This window comes from Malurus melanocephalus, unplaced genomic scaffold (assembly GCF_030028575.1).
Source record: "Malurus melanocephalus ecotype Western Australia unplaced genomic scaffold, MMel_1.1 scaffold_65, whole genome shotgun sequence".
NCBI lineage: Eukaryota > Metazoa > Chordata > Aves > Passeriformes > Maluridae > Malurus > Malurus melanocephalus.
In genome coordinates this window covers 306,210-328,235 of record NW_026623297.1, presented here as the reverse complement: position 1 = coordinate 328,235, position 22,026 = coordinate 306,210, and the positions used below count along the sequence as shown (strand labels likewise).

The 22,026-nt window shown below is 37.2% G+C and overlaps 1 protein-coding gene across 2 annotated transcripts in view; it reads left to right on the top strand.

Annotated features, from left to right (window-relative positions):
- SEMA3A (semaphorin 3A) overlaps positions 1-22,026 on the top strand; it is a 245,729-nt gene that overhangs the window by 163,879 nt on the left and 59,824 nt on the right. For both annotated transcript variants that reach the window (XM_057366415.1, XM_057366417.1), the window contains one exon: positions 15,224-15,317. In XM_057366415.1, coding sequence (XP_057222398.1) covers positions 15,224-15,317 — 94 coding nt within the window. The remainder of the gene's footprint in view (positions 1-15,223; positions 15,318-22,026) is intronic.

Sequence of the window (22,026 nt, the reverse complement as noted above, 5' to 3'; positions counted from 1 at the left end):
CACCTAAAAAGCAGAAGCAATGTTGTAGTAGAAGCCGGTTTCCAAACTGGCTTTTACTATAACATGGAAAAAAAAACCAGGTTGGATTTGAAAGTTAGTGCTTGATGTAAGGAGGATTTTAAGTGTACCAACCATCTGGTAAGAGGTGAGATGAGAAGAGCTATAAGAAAAAGCATGAGTAGCTACCACTCTTTGCATAGGTGAAGGAATTCTGAATTTAATTGCAATAGCTAAATTTTCAGATTACTTCACTGAAAAGAGATTGCAGTTTTTCCCAAGATATTTTAATGAGCAGTTGAAAACAACAAACATAAGAACTGCATATTTGCTTTTAAAKTTGCTTTTAAAGCCAAATCTCTGACACACTGTGATCTGATTACTGGCTACTTCTTGATTTCTGTAGTGCTGGATTAGGCTTTATGTGCCAATGTCAAATTAGAGCATGAATTACCTTTGCAGTTAAATGTCCAATCAGATGCTTTTATAAAAAAGGCTCAAAAGCTCATTCAGAAGGAATTTGAGCAAATTATTTCMATGTTTTCAGAGAGATTGCTCATATATGTTAGGTAAAACTGAATCTGCCAACCTTCTGCATTTAGATGCTTCAAAAGAGCAACTTAGTTTTCAGTTTTATAGATTCTCCATAGGCAGCACCACTGGAAGGACACTCTGAACAGCAAAAGGAGAGAAATCTGAGGTTACTTATAGAGCTAGAGAACACCAGGTCATGAAATGGAAGAAAAATGACAGTGAGAAAGATGAATAGAYGGCAACAGGGAAGTGTGTTGGAGGACTGAGGATGTTCCAGATTTTGCTCTTTCCTGATGTTATGCAATTTATTCCCTGCAGATTTAGACTGCAGCCTAATTTCAGAGGGTAGAAGTCATCTTACTTTATTTAATTCACCTGAAATGTACTTAGTTCATATGGTGATCCAGCCTTATTCTTAACCAATGGAGAAAATTCTTCAGAAATAATCCTTATCTCTCTCATYTACYGTAGTATCTGAGATGTTCATGACCWTGAAAGAAAAATAATAAAATAAAATGAGGCAGRCACTCAGAAGTAGTGCATTTCAGAAAAGTTCCTGGATATCGATTACATTTCTCTGAACTAGAAAGAATAAAATTACACAAATTGAATCCAAGAAKGGAACTCAGGAAGGAGTATGAAATTTCAGTTACAATTTAATTGTACAAGACTTCAGGCAAATTATTGTCCACCTTAAAACAATCCACACCAGCCATCCAAAAACAACATAGGCTTAGCTATTTTATGTAACTTAGATGTTGTTGTTCAGACTCTTGACATGTATATCTGCTGGATGTCCTTGGTGTTCTTCCATAGACACTGTCACCTGAGGCAGTGGATCAAATCCCCAGGCTGAAATTTGTATAAATGGCTAAAAACTAATGTGATGGCGAGGTAGGGAGCAGTAGAAAGGTGGGAATGCAGCAGACAGAAGAAAGCAAGTTGTAAGCAAGTCTAGTCTATTTTGTATCCTGTTATTGCTACTTCATGTTCTGTGTGCAGCTTGCACTTATTAATTTCCTACCAGTAATCTTTTACTTTAGCTGCTCTGTGTAAGCAAGTATCCTCATCATAGTGCAATTTATAATAAATGAGTTTTTAACTTCTTATATTAGTTAAGAAGATTAGCAGTGCAGAATTTAAAGCCTGTGACCAAAATTTGATGAGACGACTTAAAATGAATGACATTTAAGATAGAAAGAGGCTTCTGAATACCAACAGACAAAATCCAGAAGCAGGAAAATAAGGTTAAACTATTCTATCTGAAGCCATTTCACAAAAAAATAAAAAAGGAGAGGAAATGTGTGACATATGGTATCGAGTGAGGCACTTGAAGTTGAGTCTAAAAATGTTTTAAAAGACAGCTGTTAGTTTGCGTGATTAAAAAGGGAAAGGAAGGATATTATGATACATCAAGAAGCAAGGAAGTTATGAAACCAGAGGTGGACTTGTTGGATGTTTGTTTGCTTTTCTTATCCAGTGGTTTCTAATGTTTTTATTAAATTTATCTTTAAATTCAACCTCCACCTCTATCTTCCGTTCTGTTTCTCCCAGTGACATCAGTGCTGGCTATTAACACAAAAACTGGGTGGATCCTTGAACCTTGAAACCAAATCAAAGAACAATTTAGGGAAAGAGATAATTATATATCAGCTCTTCTTCCCTACAATATGTTTAAATAGATTAGATTATTKGAATAAGTGTTGGAAGTGATGGTAACATTTAGAATAATATTGTCACATGAAACTCCACTGTACATGAATCATAGAAGTCAGTGAAAAAAACCCAAATTTGTCTCTATGAAATGTTGTTGTATGCTTTATCTGATCTTTATTCTAAGTTAGATGACTTCTTTCTTTTAATTTTTTGTTTATATGGTTGTTTAGCTAATTAAGTTGCTTTAGAGGTCTGTGAGAAAGATTGTTTTTCTGGAAATCTGTGAGAGGGATTTTTTGCTTCCGCTGCTAATTCTTGTAAAACTCCAGTGAACAAAAAACAAGCGGCTATTTGCATATGGCAATTTGTCCACACATGRGGAACCCAACAGAGATATTCCTTGGGAATCACAGGGAGACTAAAGGCTAACTGGGCACAAAAGCTGATGTACACTCCCCATCACAAGAGATCCTTAGCAATTTTGCTTGGCACATTGTGCATCGCTTTGCATGTGCTGAGTAAGCTCAGTTGCCATTAGCTCRACTGGGGTTTGAGGCAGGGCTACTTTTGTTTATGGCGCTGGACAAGGCTCAGGAACTAGAACATTAGCTTTTTGCTTTGGCATAGATTTCCTGGCTAAATTACCTAATTTCTCTCTGCCTCATTTCATAAGAACAGTCCAATCTGTTCAGACCAAAGGCTCATTTAGCCCAGGACCTCGGTTCTCACCGGGTCCCATGATGAATGGCACTGGAGGAGAATGAGCGGCGAGCAGGCAGCAGTGCTTAGTGATATCGTCTCCCAGGCTCCAGCACTCGTTGTTCAGGGATTTCCTGAACCAGGGGTGGAATCTCTGTCTTTAACGCTTTTCARTGACTTGGTTTTGATAAATTAGTACTGGCATTTCTTGAGCTCATATATCTTTTAAGTATCCACAGCATCCCAAACCCTACAAATTGCAACAAGGGAGGAACATCCCTTTATTTTGCTTTAAACCTTCTGCCTGCCAGTTTTTTCATTTTAGAAAAAAAACTGAAAATACTCTTCTATTCTTCATATTTCCTTCACTGAATATGTTTTCTGAGTTACAGGACTGTCACTTCCTGCAGTACTAAAAATGCAGGAGTGCCATGCATTTAAAGAGGCATAAAGACACTGTTGGTTTTGTTCTTTATTTCATTCCTAAAAACTCCTTACATGAAATTCGCTTTATTTGACTGTTATCAGGCATTGATCTCATTCATTAAAAAAAACCCCAAATAAAATTTTAAAAAGTAATTGTGACTTTAGATCTTGAATTTGATCTTTAAAATATGTACTGCACTGGTGTTTCTAGAATTCTGTGAAAATAAGAAGGAAACAGTGAACACAGCTTTCCATAAAGTACACAAGTTGTTCTGGTCTACTCTAGCTGCCTTGAGTCAGTAATACATTTTATCTATAACATTGAGGAATAAAACATTTACAGGCAGAAGTGTAGTTCTAAAATTCACGTYTCTTTAATCTGTACAAAAAGTGGTGATGCTTCTGGTCTTTTGAAGTCTTAATTCAGAAGCCACTGAAACATGAGAGGTGAGCGCCCTGGACCAAATGGCTTTTGGGGAAGATGCTTAGTCATTGATATGAGAATAAAATGCCAGTCTTGCAATTTGAGTTCTGTGCCACCACTAACACCTCCTGAAACAGGAAGACAGCTGGGGTATTGTATTTCAGATTCCATTTGTAAGTGTTAATTTTAATGCCTGCATACAAAAGAAAAGAAAAAGGGAGAGATACACTTTATTCCCACAGGTTTTCTGTGCATCTCTAAATTTAGTGTGGGGCCAATGGACCTTACTGGCCCCTGTGAGACTTAAAAGGGATCTGCAGCACCTTCCAGGACCCTTTTCCTCCATGGTCTTATCTCTTGGGTTCTTCCCCTTCAGAGGGACTTATATTTTGGGAGCCAATTATGGTTGACAATGTTTCAAAAACTGTCTCCTATTTCTCAGGGGCCTGTAATCTGTKTTCAGATCTTAGGAAAACAAAGTTCATCTCTAAAGAAAAGATAAGCTTGGCAGAGTTCAGAAGGTKCCTAAAGCAGCACAAACACCTTCTTCTGCTGAAATGTTTACATRCAAGGTGACAGAAAACTGAGCAGCATTATCTTGCAGATGGTCTGAGAAGATTTTATTWAATAAATACAAAGGCATGTGTTTTTTACATACCAGTTAGGTTCGAAGTTTCCAGATCCAGTGCTAAGACAGAGGAAACACTCCAGTTACAAAACTAAGACAGGAAGCAACCCAATGACTTAAAAGTTATACTTTTGTTGTGGATGTGCAAAAAACATATGGATCCTTCTCATATTTGTTCTTGATAATTTCCAAAGCTGAGTTTTTTCTTTAGTTCTGTTGGCTTTCACTGGGTTTGCACAAGCATTTCTGAGGACAGAACCCAGATCATTGTCTAAAGGTGCTTTTGCTCATGAATAACAAATTAAAAGGGTGATTTGGCACAGCAGGTGAGATGATTAATATTTCAGGTCTTATTATTTTTGTTTGTGGATGTATGTGTTTGTGTGTAATTATACATTTCAAGATGAACAGCTAAATGCGGTTAAGCATTTAACATTTATCTGAATAAATGCAAATGAAACTTRCATTTCAGTCAGATATTGTAAAACAAGTAATTGTATGGATTAAGAGCACACATGATTTTTCTTCTCAGCGTTTATTGCCATTACTTTAATGATGACAAAAAGCAGAAGGGTGATGCTACATATGCAAGTTTAGAAACYGTATATTCGTCAGTTCAAACCTTTTAAATTGATGGTGATGGAGAACAACTGTTTTAATTCACAGTGATTTGGAAGGATTTGCCATGACCTCGAGTTAACATRTAAACATGGCAAGGGATATGAGAAAGATTCCTCTGGCGTTCACTGAACCTGAAGGGAATCTTCYTGAGACTTGAGTGGGCTCCAAGCGCTGAGAGCAGGACCTGAGGAGAGACCCGTGCAGTTCTGGGGATCATCCACATTTGGGATGGCACTGCCCTGACTGGCAGTGATGTTCAGTGCTCTGKTTCTTAACCCTGTGCAGAGCAGGGGTCCTGCATGACCCAGTTCATGATGATGCCTGATGATTTTTGCTTTTCCCTTTACRCTTCTGTACCCCCTATGTATCCGCCTGTACCCCTTAGCCCACATGCTTGTAATTCCTGAAGCTTGATATTCCAGCTTAGTTTAGGCGTTTTGCTGGGCAGAGAGACCAAACATCCTGAGGAAGGAGCCAGCATGCCCTGTGCTATCTTAAACCCGAGGTTCCAGCCTTGGGTGAAGCCTTCTGTCCAGAACATCTTGTGTAAACTAGGCTCTGGCCTCATCTCGGGGGGGGATTCATTAGAATAGGGGGACATTACTGCATTTGTTAAGTTTCTTATTGGGGAATCCTAGATAGGTATGCTAATTCCTGAAACCTATAAAACTTGTACCCATGCTGTACACGGGTGTGCATTCTGCCATCAAGTTGTGCACCTGGGATCCCAAATACCGAGGTAAAACCCTTTTTATCCCCTTAACCGTGTCTGTGTCATTATTAAAAACTGGCCTTTCAAGGCAACAATGACACAACCCCTTCTCTCCGTGTCTGTGATCTGGTGGGGTTTGTCTTTGTTTTAACCAGCAAAGTCAATCCATGTAATGCTGTTCTAAACCATACTGATCTGTACTACACCATACTGTAGAATGAGCCAGGATTTTGAGCCAAAGTTCTGTTAAATGAAAGGCTGCTTTTCTTCTTCAAAAATACAAATACCAGTAATTGAGTTATCTGGTTGGATGCTGATTAGCCCCACTGACACTGTGCATTCCTATTTACGAATATACGTATATAGACATAAAAGTTTATCAAATATTCTTGCCAGTGTCACTGCCTCTCTCCCCTTCTGGGAGWCTCCTGGATGTTAGAAAAACAGGCAAGATAGTGAATAAAGTGAATTTTAATGTACTTTTTCAGTCACCCTGAATCAAAACCACTTAAATCCATCTGTTACTGTGTCAGCGAAGTTTGTGTTGCACTGGGAAAAGAATATCAAACACTCTTGACTTTTTTTAATTAAAAATAAAAAAGGAGAACCAACCACTATGAGAAATACATTGCTCTTAGACACAGTGCCATGAGGAATAATTGCAACTTGTCACAGAGAGAGCTTATAATTATGTCTACTGTTAGTTATGTCTCCGTGTGCACAATAGAAGTTACCTTTTCAAATGCATCGTTCTCTAATACAATACCAGTTATTAAAATTTGACGATATTATTTCTTGCTAATGAAGGAAAATCAAATGAGGCTGCAGAAGGGCAGGGTGGTGTAACACTGAAAGCACGTGGAGGGAACAAAGAGGAAAGAGAATTGCTTATTGCAGAGATTTCCGATCTAAGCTTTGCCTCAGGAAAAGCAAAATTGCCCAAAGGGTCAAAATTTCAGGTTCTGTATTTCAGACTTTGTTTATGTCCTTTTAAAAATCTGAATGTGCACCAAGCACTGGGCCAGATCTGGCACTTCATRGGCACCTCTGCATGAAATGCTGCAAACAGATTGAAATATCTTAGAGAAAAAAGCAAAGCTTAATAGCTGGTACAGTCGTTGCTGTGATGTACTTCTCTGCCCCTTTGTTACTTGCRCAAATTCTCTGAAAGTATGCTCACAGGGTCTTATTTTAGGGAGAAAGAATTCATTGTATTTTACTAGGCTTGCTCCTTACTCTGTCACTCATTCAGAGTCASATTTTTGAAGCCTTTAATTTAGATCATGTGTTCATATTAGAGATTTCTTCTTCTGAGACAGATAGGCAGACATATGCCTTCATTTTCAGAAGTGACTAACAGCTCCAAGTATCAGAATTTTAAATTTCCCAAGGAAGTATTTGGTGAAAATCAGAGCCCTTGAGCAAGTTTTAAATTGGGTGCCCAACTCAGGAGTGTGCAAAATCACTTGGGAAATTCGAAAATCTTGGCCATATGTTTATATGCCACTTAACTAAGTCCTTAACGCCACTTGACTAAGTCCTTTCTGTATGTTTCTTCCCCAATTTGCAGTCATTTTTGTGTTGTAAATAAGATACCCTTGACTCAGACTGTGAAAGAACCCCAGGAAAACTGGAGAACCTTTCTCTTGTTAAACAGCACCCTAATTACAGAAGCAATTTTACAAACAATCCCCCGGGGGAAACATTTTTGTTCTCATCARGAAGGCTCTTGAATAAAATAACACCTTTGCTAAGTTCATTTATTTACAACAGGACACAAGACTGAGACTGGGTTAGATTTATTGCCATTACATCACTGATGCTCAGTAATTCATAAAACATTGGGTCTAGGAGTCAGCACTGCTGTTATTTCCTCTGATGCCTGACCTCACCACAGTCTAATAACATACAGGAAATCCAGAAGACAAAGGGGGAAAAAGTRGTCTTGAATGCTAAAAATAACCATAGAAAACTTGTACAATCATGCAATAGAGTATGGCCCRTAATTTATTTAACATAATAGTAGAATCTGCTAAAGCAATTAGAGTCTATTCCRAATGTTTTTTAATGGAAAATATGTTGGGGATAAGAATAAGAACACTTACAGAATGGAGATTTTAGGTTATGTAGTTCAGTTACATGTGCTGGTTTTAGGTTTGTATATCTTATTTCTTACATATGCAGACCACTTAATAACTTGCCTAGAACAAACAGTCATTGTAYGGTGGTTATATTTCCAGAGGTCATCCTATATGAGCCAGACAGTCATCTTAGGTGATGTATTACACTTGACAACCCAGAAAGTTGCAATACAGAGGCATTCTAATTCTCAGTGTCCTCTGAGAATTGTTCAATATCCTTGATGGTTTCTAGTGTCTGGTGTGYCATTGGGATGACATTTTTGGTGTCTTTACTAATCAGTCAAGGTTAACATGTCATTCATGTTAACTGTGTGTTTGGTTTGTTTTGAATTATTTGTTTTTGTTTTTTTTCTAATCACTCAATTCTTAGAAGAATTTCTAAAGTGATAAACAGTATAATGACACTACGGTGAAACTCATGTCTTTTCGTTTATTTGCTTTAGAATTAGAACACTTTATCCAAAATTGGCAGATCTTCAAAATTGTTGCAGATAGGTAAATTACATCATCAGGGAAAAAGAAAACCAAACCTAAAAAGCTGTTGCATGGAAGTCAGGTATGCCTGGTGTATTTAGTTTGGGAAACATTGCAAAAGCAATTTCACAAACGTGGATATATTTTTTGAACAGCTGCTTGGTTTGACTGCGYCTGCCCTCCTTTTATTTACATATGTTGCACAGTGATTTGAAGGAGGCAATTATTCATATAAATACCAGTATTAGTATGCAGACTAGTATGTTCAGGTGTGAACAAGTCTTCACCATTTGACATCGACACTTGGGTTCTCTCCGAATCAGAAGCAGAAGCACTTACTGATCRTGAGCAAGGAATAATGAATAGATTGAACCAGCTGTTCCCAAACAGCCCAGTTGGCTGTTTTCCCTTTCATTAAATTCATTGGATTATATAATTATGCATATAGATAGATAGATAGACAGACGAATAGAAAACATTTCCCTTTTTGTAAATGTGTATGGTAAATTAATAAATATTGATAGATTTCATTTCAGAATAAAACAAAGTAATGGGGGSTGTTTGATATTTGACTGAAAGTGAATTTCTGAGAGGGTGAGTTGCYCAAATTCAGCCTAGGGAGCCAGGTTTTCAAAACTTGTGTTTTCAAGAGTTGTCTGCATTTTAAGGCATTTTCTGATGATCATCAGATAGGAAAACTTTCCAGTAGAAGGGATGCATAGGGATAAAAGAAACAGAAAGCAAAAGCCCTGTTCTTCTTTCATTAATCTACAGAAATGAAGCATGGACCTGGTCATCATCGCAACAGCTCTTTTATGTTGATATAAAAAATAATATTTTCAGGCGCCAAAAGGTCTCTGAGTGTCTACAAATAAAGTGGAAAAAGTATCTCTTGAGTCTGAAGAATAAGAACACAGATTAATACAGAGACAGTTCTTGGAGTGATCAGGAAASTGAGGGAAGCATGGAGAGCTGGGCAGACCTTTGTAGCTCATGATCAGTTTTGCAGGTAAATGCTCCTCAACAAAATTCCTTCTCTGTTCCTGTTAGCACAGTACAGCACAGCCAGCCAGGAAAGTTTCAGTGCCAGGCCCTACAGAAGATGGAGGCCTTTCTTTGGGAACACCATTTCACTAAAGATCTGTCACTTGAAGTGATTTCCCATAGGATTTTAAAATTGATTTCCGTAACTCAATTCTGCTAAGCCTCAAGTTGGAAAAGTAAAATGTAACAAAGGTGTTGTAGAGCTCAGTGTCCTCCAAATATGAGCAGGTAAAATCCTATAGCACATGGAGCCTGAAGACTAAAACTCAGAAGCTCAATGTGTCCATTTCTTTTCTGTTTTCTTTTTTCTTTTTTTTTCTTCTAATAATTAATGATTTAAAGCAGTTGTGTTATTGCTTCAATMACTTTTCACCTATTTCCCTAATGGTTACCACTTGCCCCAACATTTACATTTGTTTTAATATTTGTATTTTTTGCATAATTTCTCACATTATATTTATTTGCACTTGCACTTTTTTAAAAATAAAGCATTCCATGGGGATAAATTTAATAAAAGTTTCTCATTAAAAATTCTGTAACAGCATGACTCCCAAACCTGAAACCAAAGTCTTCATATTTAACAGTTTTCATGACTCAATAGATTAAGTGTGAAATAGGAAATATAATAACAATAATAATATAGCCATATCCTGCACAGTTGTTTCACTTAAAATTCTTCTTGAAAAGTAACATAATTCATAAATAAATCAAATCTCATAGAGTGAAATTTACTCAAAAGACTCTCTGAAATAGTCCTTTATATAGTCATAAAATGTGTGCACAGAAAGTTGTATGGGCAAGAGGTGAATCAAAAATTCACTGAAATGAATTTAGTGTAAGACAGAATAAAAATAGGGGAAAAAAAAAGAAAAAAAAAACCCTGAAAGAGTAAAATCATCAAATATCTGTTTTTCCAAGTCAGGTGTCTCCAAACAGCTGCCTCTGCAGTGTTCATTTCAGAAAGACCCTTAGCTCAGGCTAAATTCATATGAAGGTTGAATGAAGCCAACCTTCATATGAAGCCAATGATGAGATCTTGTCCTTGGGAGCTGCAGTTCGGAGCTGCTCTGATTCCTCATTCAGAGGAACCTGTAGCCTTCTGCAAATTCAGCCATTCCAAAGAGGGGATAAATATAAACCTTAACAACTGAAAGTTTTTCTCTTGAGTGGGAAGTGGAGCTTTTCCTTTTGTACTTTCCAATTGTACTGAATTGTACTGAATTGTACTTCCAGTTGTACTGAAACAATTCATGTCATACCATGAACCAGCAGTCAGTTGTTGTCTTTATGAGTTTGTGGAATTTCAAGACCTAAACAAACAAGATATTTCAATGCCAGCAACTTTCTATTCAGTTAAGAGTCATCGCCTCTGTCTCTAAAGTCCTCCAGGTGGATGCCTGGTTATGGTCTAGGCACTCTGGAAATCTTTTGGAGCTATTTTTTGGGGGGTTTTGGATGGAGGGTGTTACTTTTGGGGTGTGTGTTTTTTTATTTTTTTTTTCCCCCTTGATCACTTTGTTTTATAAAATGCTTCATCACTTCACAGCATAGTCTGTGAAAATAGCAAGGGGAATGTCAACATCAAAAATGCTCACAGCTATGGCCAACTTTACCTTTTTTATTAAACAAAGGTTGTGATAGTTCCTAAGGCTCTTGGCATATTGCATGCTTCCAGACCATTCCTTGTTCAGCAGCTTGTTGTGGAATTCAGTTAGTCCCTGAAAAAATACCCTGGAGATGTGCTCCTTTCCATTTATGGTTTGGGGGTTACAAGAATGAGGATATGAGTTCCTTCACTTGCACCAGAATGGCTGGGGAGCATCTCTGTCATYCCATGCCTTATAATTTAAACCAGTAATAACTCCATAGTATCTTTACGGTCTCTTCAGATCATTTGCTTGTGCTGTACTTATTCATTAATGACCAGCAGTGGTGTCATTGCATTAGGCTCTGCAGTTCTGGGATGATTTCTGTCAGAATTATCAGAAAGGTTTCAGGAGGAAAATCTCCCTAAAATTCATCAGTCACTGCTGTCCATACTTACATAGTTAGGTTTGCTCTTCCCCACTGGCCACATGTTCAGTTGCAAGGCAGTAGTGCTAAAGTGGGAAATAAAATCTATATTTACCAATGGCAGCTAATGTAAGTTTTGATCTCCCTTCATTATGTTGAGACAGTACTGGATGGGCTAGATACACATAAAAATTGTTTAACAAGTTATCATACTGGGTATATGGGTATATATATATGTATATATATATATATATAATGGGTATGGAGTTGGTATGTTTATGGATATATAACATCATGTTTTATTGGCACACTGGCTGACTGAATAATAAGATGGGAAATGCCTAGTCAAATAGCACTGTCTTGTCACCACTCAGTGTCATGATGTGACACATTATTTCAGTCGTATTTCAGCTGTTTGGAAACGAGTCTCTGGAGCCTTGAAGTGGCAGATCATCAGGAATCACAACAGTTTTTTCATTCATTTCCACGACTGAACTGTAGTTCCTTCTGGCCAAGTCTTGCCATCCATAAGATTATCTGCTGCAGGAAAACATATGTTTTAAGGAGCCAGAAGCATTATCTCCTACCATGCAAGGCATTTACTAGGTGAAACAATTCATGTCATACCATGAACCAGCAGTCAGTTGTTGTCTTTATGAGTTTGTGGAATTTCAAGACCTAAACAATCTCATTTTCAGTGTTTTTACTATGTATTATAAAGGATCATCAATGAGATATTAACTTAGGGTTTAATAACCCATAAAACATGCTACAGCAAGGGTTTTAGCTGCAAGGATCTGTAAAAAAGGTTTGAAGTGCATTGTAATGTCATTTTAGGCTGCCAGTGCAACTAATGAAAGGGTTTAGGCAATAAATGGGACTAATTGTTGAGTTACAAAGGCCTTTCTTTGTAAGGCCTTATTTTTCCTTCTAATTTTTTTTTTTTTTTTGCATTTCTAGAGACTTTTCTCCCACCTGGCAGTCTTGCTTTGTCATGAATTCCTGTCCTTGATTATATAATAGCCCTCATAAAACTTTGCAGTGTTGAGCATTTGTTTAATACAGAGGGTTTTTTGCTGTGTATGGCTCAGGCATTTGCTGACTCACTGCAGTACCATTCTTTGTATTCAATTAACTGCAAAAATGCAAGAAGCAGCAAAATTATGAACTGATCAGAATTTTTCTGAAAACAAACAATGTGCATTCTTTCTAGCTGATAGCTCTTGTCTGTACTGTGCAAAAGAGGAACACACTCACATGGTCCAAAGACCCCCTAAATCCCTGAGCAGAGCTTTGTTCTTTGCTATCTCCAGGCAGACTGATCAGAATTTGGGTGCAAATGCCACAGATAAGTGGTTAGTATGATCAAGTTTTTATCACAAGTCATATTGCTTCCTAGGCTAGTAAAATGGGGGGTGGTGTGTAGAAATGAGTTTATTCCTCTGTTGGCTATATTTATGTTGGTTTATAGATAGAGGTAATTTGATTTTAGAACCCAAAAAGCTGTTTGGGCCAGTTGCCCTGTTTGTGACAGGTTGGATTTCCTACAGCGTGTTATCAGAACTCCTTGGGGCTTCAGACTAACCATGATACATTTCTTTGGCACTCAGCAGTGATGTATTTATTGTCATTATTACTCTCCCATATATTTGGAAACTTATGGTACATGTCTCTTCATTGCTTTTTAACTGAAATGCGAAAACACAGTGGGATTTCCCTTTCAAGCCTCTTATTTCAAATGTTTTGTTCCACAAACAAAGAGAAAGGTGGATCATCTCTGACTTATGTTGACCTGGGTCTCCACTTGTTCTTGCCTTCTACACACCAGAATCAGTGGAGCTACAGTGACATAAACCAGAAGAATACAGTCAAAAATCGGATACTTCCTACACCAAATCACTTTCTACATCTGTTTCCTATTTGTCTTACAATGATACATGGGATTATTTTGGGAATATATTCTGCTTTAACTGTCATGCCACTGACTCTATGGTCTTATCAGATATCCATTGGTGTACAGGTTGAGAAATTATCATCTACTAGGAAGAAATGCCAAGAAAATGTAGATTGATAATAATATTTTTCAATACTAGCTTGTAGCATTAGTGCCATTTTCCATTATTGCAGTTGAGATTTAGCATTCTCCTTAATTTACTACTTTTATTTATTGTGCAAGATCTAGATATGGACCCCACAGTAGAATTCCAGAAATGTTTCTATATTTGATTATTTATTCATCTCTGCTTAGACGGAGCAAAGTCAGAAAACTGGAGAGAAGCTAAGAATGTGTCTGGGCTATTAAAAATCAGGAGGAAAGACAACGGGAAAGAAAGAAAGGAAGGAGGGAAGGAAGGAAGGAAGGAAGGAAGGAAGGAAGGAAGGAAGGAAGGAAGGAAGGAAGGAAGGAAGGAAGGAAGGAAGGNGAAGGAAGGAAGGAAGGAAGGAAGGAAGGAAGGAAGGAAGGAAGGAAGGAAGGAAGGAAGGAAGGAAGGAAGGAAGGAAGGAAGGAAGGAAGGAAATGTAATACTGTGAAAGATATTACAGATGCAGGATGACTGTATAAACATAATCAGGCAGGCTACATGTACAAGGACATGCCTTAGGAGATTGAGCTTGAATTCTGGGATCAAACTTCATGAAGCTGTGTCCAACCTTTTATCTTACAGCACAGTTAGCCATAGATGACTATCCTGCTAACAGTTCATTTTTCCTTCATCTTTTTCTTCAGTGAATGGAAGGAAATGTGAAATCCATCTCATGTTCCTTTGAAAATATGTCTGTGTGATGTAATTGTACAAGCCTGTAATGAAATCTGTAGCCTGTGACTTACAGAATCATGGACTCTGTAGGTTTAAAATAACACCATTTGGAAGGATGTTTGGTCATTAGCCTGGCCCATGCCTGGGTGCAGTATGGATGAACAATTTAGGGCAGGCAGGGTGAAAAGGAGGATGCTGCTTTCAAGGTGGATGTTGACTTAATTAGATGTCAGTGCAAATTAACCACAGTGTATGTGGGAAATGGAAATTCCGTGTTTTGGTGAGGTTTCCACAAGCCTTCTGTAAATATAGAAGTCTTCTGTGTAAAAAGCATCTATTCTGGCTTTATCCTGAGTGCCAAACTTAAGATAAACATACTATTCAAATTGGTTGACAGACGTGGTACCCAAGTTAAAATTAATGAAATGTACTGAAAAGCCCATTGCTTTGGATTTATTGACCTTCATTCGACTTGGTGATGACTGAGGCCCTTTAAAATCTTGGTTTGTATCCCCATATGCTTTGCTATCAGCTTGTATATTTTAAAAGTTTATTTGCAAGGTACTGAATAATTATTATTAAAAATAATAATATCAATATCGATATTATTATTATTATTATTATCTATCCTGATGCAGTTGAAATTGAATTTGAGTATGTATAAAATAGTAAGTCACTAACACTCAGGCTAGGAAAAGCAGAATTTAGCTTCATGTTATGTACTAATCTACAGTCATTGGGACATTTCACTATAGTCAGTGAAAAATAAGTTGTTTTTTATTTCAGATAAAATTTTCAAATCCCTGCTTCTTCAGTTACTGTTATTCAGATATATTCTCAGTGAGAGCAAAAAGAGTTCAAGAAATGCCTGAAAATTAATGTGAAAATAAATTAAATGTGAAGTATTTGTGCCTTTGACCAGCCTTCAGCAGGTACTGATTAGGAGGTGGGCACTTTCACCAGATCCTCACCCAGTGTAATTTGACTTCCCTGAAGCCACAAACTCCAGCACTCTGTTTAGTTCAACTTACTTTTTAGTGTTCTTTCATCAAGTAATGTTGATTTTTTCTGTCTTTTTTTTTTTTTTTCTCACAGGACAACATTTTTAGAATGGAAGAGTCACATTTTGAAAACGGCCGGGGAAAAAGCCCTTATGATCCCAAACTACTGACTGCTTCACTTTTAGTAGGTAGGTGCCATGTAACAAATTCAATCAGATGTGCATTCACTGTAAATAAATAATTTGCCAGTTTTCTGCTTTTTTTTTTTTTTTTTTTTTTTTTTTTTTTTTTTCTCCTTGAATTTTTTTTTTTTTTTTTTTTTTTTTTTTCAATTTATTTCCAGGTTAAAGTAATTCTGGTTAACTTATAATGCAATTGACCAAGGTGTCTTGAGGTGTCAGCCGAGATTGAGATATCACAAGAGCTGCTTTATACCCCTGCAAGACCTTGATCCTGCAAAGTGTTTTTCCTGCTCACATCTCGGTGGAGGCTTTTTAATCACCCAGTTTACTGGTCATCACACAAGCACAGCTGAGAGCTAAGTGAGAGCAGGAGCAACTAAATTACTAGATCAGTTTTTCTGCCAAGGAATGTCAGTCACCCAGCTTTACATTGCATGTGAGCTGGAGATCCATGAACAGCCACAGGTCTGGGCCCTAAGGTGATGTTTCAGCTGATGAGATTTATCTAACAGTAAATACAATTAAATTTCTGGCCAGAACAAAAAGATTTAAATAAATTAGGTGTTTCTGATTTGGCAATACTTCAYTTCATGGAATTTGTAAATATAGAGCAACTGGGCTGTGTCAGTCTAATTGGACTAATGCAATTGATTGTGTTTATATAATTGATTTAACTTACCTAATTGAATTAAATATGTTCACTGTTATTATTACACCTTCACAAAAAAGGCAAAAAGATGTTTCCTGAGAATTAAGTAGGAGTGAAACAGATTCTTTCCCTAGCAGCTCTGCCTAGGTATAGCCACTTTATCTTTCACATCCTTACATGTAACTTTCTGGCAATTTGTTACAACTTCAACAATAGTTTCAGAAAATTGGAGATTCTCTTATCTCAGAAGTCTTCAGGAAATGATACATAATGAAATAGATTGGTTTCCCCAGGCCTTTGTCCCTGTTGATAGCCYAGGGCCTTGCCTACCGTCTACCCTTATTATATTTACATTGCATTTAAAAATTAAGCTWTTCAAAATGCACAGCAACAAAGATTTAGTCCTAAGTGTGCCTCATTTCCTGATCTTAGAAGACCATAATGATCCCAGGTGATGAGCTTACCTGGGGACACACACTTTTTAACAGGAAAAACAGGAAAGACATCCACATCTTGCTCCAACTTGTACCCTGTACAAACAGAAAGGAAAAAAAAATGTGTGTAAAAGGCCAGTGTATAAATTAGTGCCTGGAGCAACTTGAATTTGTGRCAGAGCTACTCTCAAGCAAATAGCTTTACTATTTACTTTAATACACAATAAAGAAGAGAATGATGACAAGCCAGTATTACATGGTAAACCCGGTATGCAACTGCACAAAGTCAACAGCGTCTAGCTTTTCACATTCCTCTTTTTTTTTTTTTTTTTACTCAGTCCGGCACAAATATGATTATCTTATTTCCCTTGGCTTAGATTTCATGTCTTTAAAACATCTTTGCTTACTTGAGCCCACTTCCTGTCACTATAATTTTCACTCCATGTATATTTCCTTCTAATAAAGACTAGACTGAGCATGATCTTTTGTTTTGAATGTGGCCTCAGTTAGAGCCACTGGGTGTGTTAACACAATAGAAAGTGGTGTAAAGTGAGCATTCAAAGCCAGTGACTAATTTCTACTTCAGTCACTTATACAAAACTCCAGGTGAAGCTAAAATTAGCATTCCTGCATCCTGAACATGARCAACCTGCCTCTTGGAGTTGCTTCACAGCCACACTTCATGATTATGAAGTTGCATTTACTTCTACCCTTCACTGCAGAGTATGTATTTCAGAAGGTTAATGCCAAATTCACCACTGCTTCTTTGCCAAAAAGATAACTCCTCTTTGCCAAAAAAAAACTTTGCATTTTATGGTAAAATCGTGGCCCAAGGCAAAATAATTTCTTCCCCCCAAAATCATGGGGGAACAGGGGATGAACTGGCCAAGGAATGAGTGTATGGAGATGTTTGGTCCAACTTCTCTCCAAAGTAGGGAGCATGGGAATGAAGCAGAGTGTGGCTATGAAGGTATGGGGAGTCTCTTGACCACAGAGGTATCACACCAAGAAGGACATGGATACTCTGCTTCTTTCATTCTCCTGAGCTGGTCTGTAATTCAGCTACTCCTGGCCCCTCATGTGCCAGAATATTTTTCCTCATAAGTGACTCTGGTTTATCTAAGATTTAAGAGGGCAACTATGTAAAAGAGTTACCYAACTCTCATTAAAATGTGATGTTTTAATTAGTGACTATCAGGAAGGTAGAAAAAGGCTGAGAAGAGTAATTTAGATGCTAAATACAGGAGGGAAAAGTTATCTCTGCTCTTCATCAGAAGCACTTAACAGATATATTGCAAGGTGTGGAAGAAGAAATGTTCTTGACACCATAGGTAGAAAGTATAGGTAAGGGAAATGTAGGAGTTTGGGCAAAACATTCAGGTTAATTTGCAAAAAGGGTCTTCAGATCTTTATTAGCCCTTAGTACCCAGAAGGACTATTCTATATTTCGGCTGAAACAAACTCTTAGCAGTGTAAAGAGGATCTTCAGTTTTCCCTCTCTCCTAAAAAAATCAATAGTAGTTGAAAAAAAAAAAAAAAAAGCCCTCACACTAAAGTGAAACTAAAATAAACAGTTCCTCATTATTAAATTGTTCCAGTATTTTTCCAGTATRCATTCTTTGTTCCATCCACCTGCAAATATTTTTCATGATTTTTTTAACAGTTGGTCATTARAGTTAGTTGTTGCTACCCTACTCTAAAGTAAATGCCAGCTGGGAACATGATATAACTGGTTCCTAGTAATGTAAGACACTATGCAGCCATTCCCATCTCTGTGCTGCTGCATTTGAGTGGGCTAATGCATGAAATGTAGAGACCAAGAAATCCCTGGGCACCACTYGTGAGTATTCCAATGCAGGAGGAAAATGAGAAGCAGCATTGGTTTCCAAGGAATATAATCACAGGAGAAAATATCACTGAATGTGTGAGACTATAGCAATAGTATTGGGATAGTTGATAGATGAAAAAAAAAACCTCAGAGAAGGAGACAGCATTGTCTCATTATCAGTTTGTTGTTAGGAAATRACCATTTGGGATTTTCAAAAGCTTTGGTTATCCAGAATCATCAAAGCTGTTCATGTTCCTGTGTCCCATTGTTTTGGTTTTTTTTTTTTTCCTTTTGCAATTCACAATTTATTTTAATCACTTCATTTTTCATCTTTAAAAATCAATTTAGGTGCTTTAATGCTCCCAAATATGTATTAATATGATCTGAAAGACAGTGGCTTTTCACCATTAAGAACTTTAGTATTCGGTTTCTTAGAAATTAGCCACTGTTTACATATGAGGTTCAAGATTTTAAAATTACTTTCCGGGAAGTTTTAGTTACTGACTTCAAAAGAAGTGAGATCAAACCACCCCTGTGTCTGAAAATCTTAACTTCAGTGAATAAATCTTCTAACCAAGGATAGATTTCATTTGTGAACCCTTTTACCAGGGAGAGCAATTGCGGCATTCAAGGCTTGGTTTTGCCTATATTCCTCATTCCTTCAATTTCCCTTTTACTTYCAGAGGAATGTTTACAGTTCTATACTCTCCACAAATTATTTTCTTTAAGAAYGGAATCTTATTGAAAAGCTGCATAGAAACAATTTATCAAATAGATGCATTTTGCTTAGTTTTTAACATCTTTGTATCTCATGACCTTGGAGAGTTGTTCAGAGTTCTATGCTGCTTATGTACAATAGAGGCAAAAATGATTCCTCCCACCCAAAAATCAGCATTACTATGGACTTTAATTATTGCCTCTTTATTTAATGAATTCAATATATGTATTTCTATTTACTTTCACGTGTCAGCATGCTACACCCTTGCAAATAGGTGTTTTTTGTCCAAAACAGTTTTTTCCTATGTAAACAACTAAGGGCCATCCATTAGTTCTGGACAGTCGTTCCTTTGTGCTGATGGGCTCAAAGTACAAAGTGACAAGTCTTTTTCTTTTTTTTTTTTTTTTTGTACAAAGTGACAAGTCTTTTTCTTTTTTTTTTTTTTCTTAATTCCTTCCCTTTGAGAAATGCTTGTCAGTTTTCAAACTGCTAATTTCCACTTTCTTCTTAAGTTAGTAAAACTTTTAAAACTGCTGATGATAGAAATAACACAGTGAAGACTATCCATGACATTAAAGAATCATTTTCCAGACAAGAAATGAGTAAATTTCAGTCCAAAAGAAGGTATGCACAGGGAAACAAAGATGAATGTGCTTCAATCTAGACAGGAGGCAAAATCCTCATGYAACTTTTGCACAGTACTAACTCAAAGGATGTGCACATCTGGGACATGACTTGAGGCTCACCCTGAATTTTGCAAAAATTATCTAAAGCCTTACAAAAATAAATGGTATTCCTTGGTATTTCTGTCTGGAAGAAGTCAAAATCCCCTTTTTGCATGACTTCAGCAGATCAGTTCAAACTGCAGGCACTGGTCTGAATACACTGAAACTTGGAGGGGCTGTGGTGGGGAGGATAGAAAGGTCAGGCAGTTTTCTACAGACCCTTCCCCATCTGAAACGTGCTGAAGTCAGTCATTGGCAAAACTTTTACTCTATCACCACTGATGAAAAAATATCAGCTGCAAGAGTCTTGTAGTATCCTCTTGAGTTGAGCAGAGTCCAGCCTGGAAAATGTGTTAATTTCAGTGGTGTTTATATATCCACTTAGAAACAGAGGTGTCAAAAACCCTTTCAATTCTAAATATTTCAAATATATGATTTTCATTAGTTTTCAAAATGTATTTGGTTTAATTTTAACTACATAGTATTAAATATAGAATTTTTTTTTCTTGACTGATTGACCTTTAGATCTGTTGATAACTAAGAAAAAAAATAGGCCTTGTTGTTTTTTTCTTTCCCCTTTGATTTATATTGATTTATCAAAACTCACTAGGAATTGAAAGACAAGAAAATGAAGATAAGGTTAAAGAAAGGTTAAGCGTAGCATCAAAGCCCTTTTCACAGGCAAAAAGGTTTTATGATCTTTAAAATCTCAGCTGCATACTCTGTACATAATAATCACTATAATTAAGTGATTGTCTCCCCTTCAAAAAAGTTGAAAATGACATAGAAGAATGATAAATCGTTAATTAATGATATGCTGTTCTGTTTCCCTTCTGATTACACCTCCTGCTGGGCATGACTGGTCTATTTGCTYCTAATCTCTGCTGTGAATTCATTCAATTCCACGCCTTTCCGCTATCATGTTTTCACCCTTCCTGACTTTCATGACTACCATATGGTACAGAGCCACTGTAGGTTCAATTGGTGATTTCATGGTGTCACTGTTCAAGGGAAAGGATGCCAGTGATATCCAATAGGCGTGCTTGGATCTGGTTGTCCCACCATGGAAATACCTAAAATTGCCATGAAAATGATAAACTTGTTCCCAAAAGTGTGCTTTAAAATGAGGATATGGTAGAGTTCATCATGACCATGAAAAATTTATTACCTTAGCTAAAGAAGGAGTTATTTTATCCTCAAACTCGTCTTTTTCACAAGGGACCTGTGTAATATGGGTAGCACGAAAGTAGTAGTTGGAAGGAATGATGCTTTTTAATTCCATATTGACAGTATAGGGTAGGTTATCTCATTTCACATACAGATGTAGGACACAGCCCTAAAAATGCATTTTTTGCATTTTTAATTCAGAGGGATTTCATGGGCAGGCTCTGCATTAATGCTAGAAAGACACGTATTGTACTTTGAAACCTTTTTTTTTCTTTTCTGTGGGTCTCATTACAACATCCTTATTATTATTACTCTCTCTACCAGTTGGCCAGTATCTAACTTGACCTGCTCCTTGGAATTTAGAAAGTYTCTCTCTCTGCCTCCTCTGTGGCACTTCTAGCTGTGTGAGGAGGGTGGGTGGAGGGTGGGTGAATTTCGTCTGGGGTGAGTTTCATCTCCAGCTGGGCTGTGTATGTGCCATTTTTTGGCTGAAGTATCACAGGTCAGTTTTTAGTTCATTTGTTCACTGTGAAATGCACGGGGTTCGAGGTAGCAGGGAATAATCTCATTTGTTCTCTCCCTTAGCTGCTGCCCCTTGCCAGTACCACAGTTACAGAGGTGGCTGAAGGAGAAAGGCATGTTCTGTATTTCCTGCAAAATATACTGTTTCTGAGGATTTGCTTGCTCAGGAAAAAAAAAAAAAAAAAAAAAAAAAAAAAAAAAAAAAAAAAAAAACCCCCCCCCCCCCAAAAAAAAACCTCAAACCAACCAAATTAAAAAACACATAAATTCTACAGGAAGAATTGAAGGGACTTAAGGACTTTCTGAACCAGGGGTGAATGAGCTGGACTCTTCAGTTCCCAGAGTCACATAAACCCAGTAGGTTGGAAGGAACCTCTGGAGATCTCCAGTCCAAAGTCCTGTTCTAAACAGGGCAATTTCGCAGTTATGTGGGTTTTTTTTCAGGCTGCATACTGCTACCTGCCAGGGTAGGTATGCTGGCTGCCACTGTTCAGCCTTAAAAATATCAAACRTATTTTTTCAAAGTGCACCAGCAGTCAGCAGACACAGCTCATTTGCAAGAGGTTACAATTAAGCTCTGCAGTGAGAAATTGGGTCTAATCATCTATTTTCAATGACAATGCATTGCATATGGCTTGTTGTTTTGTAATTTACTCATTATCCCTATTAGCG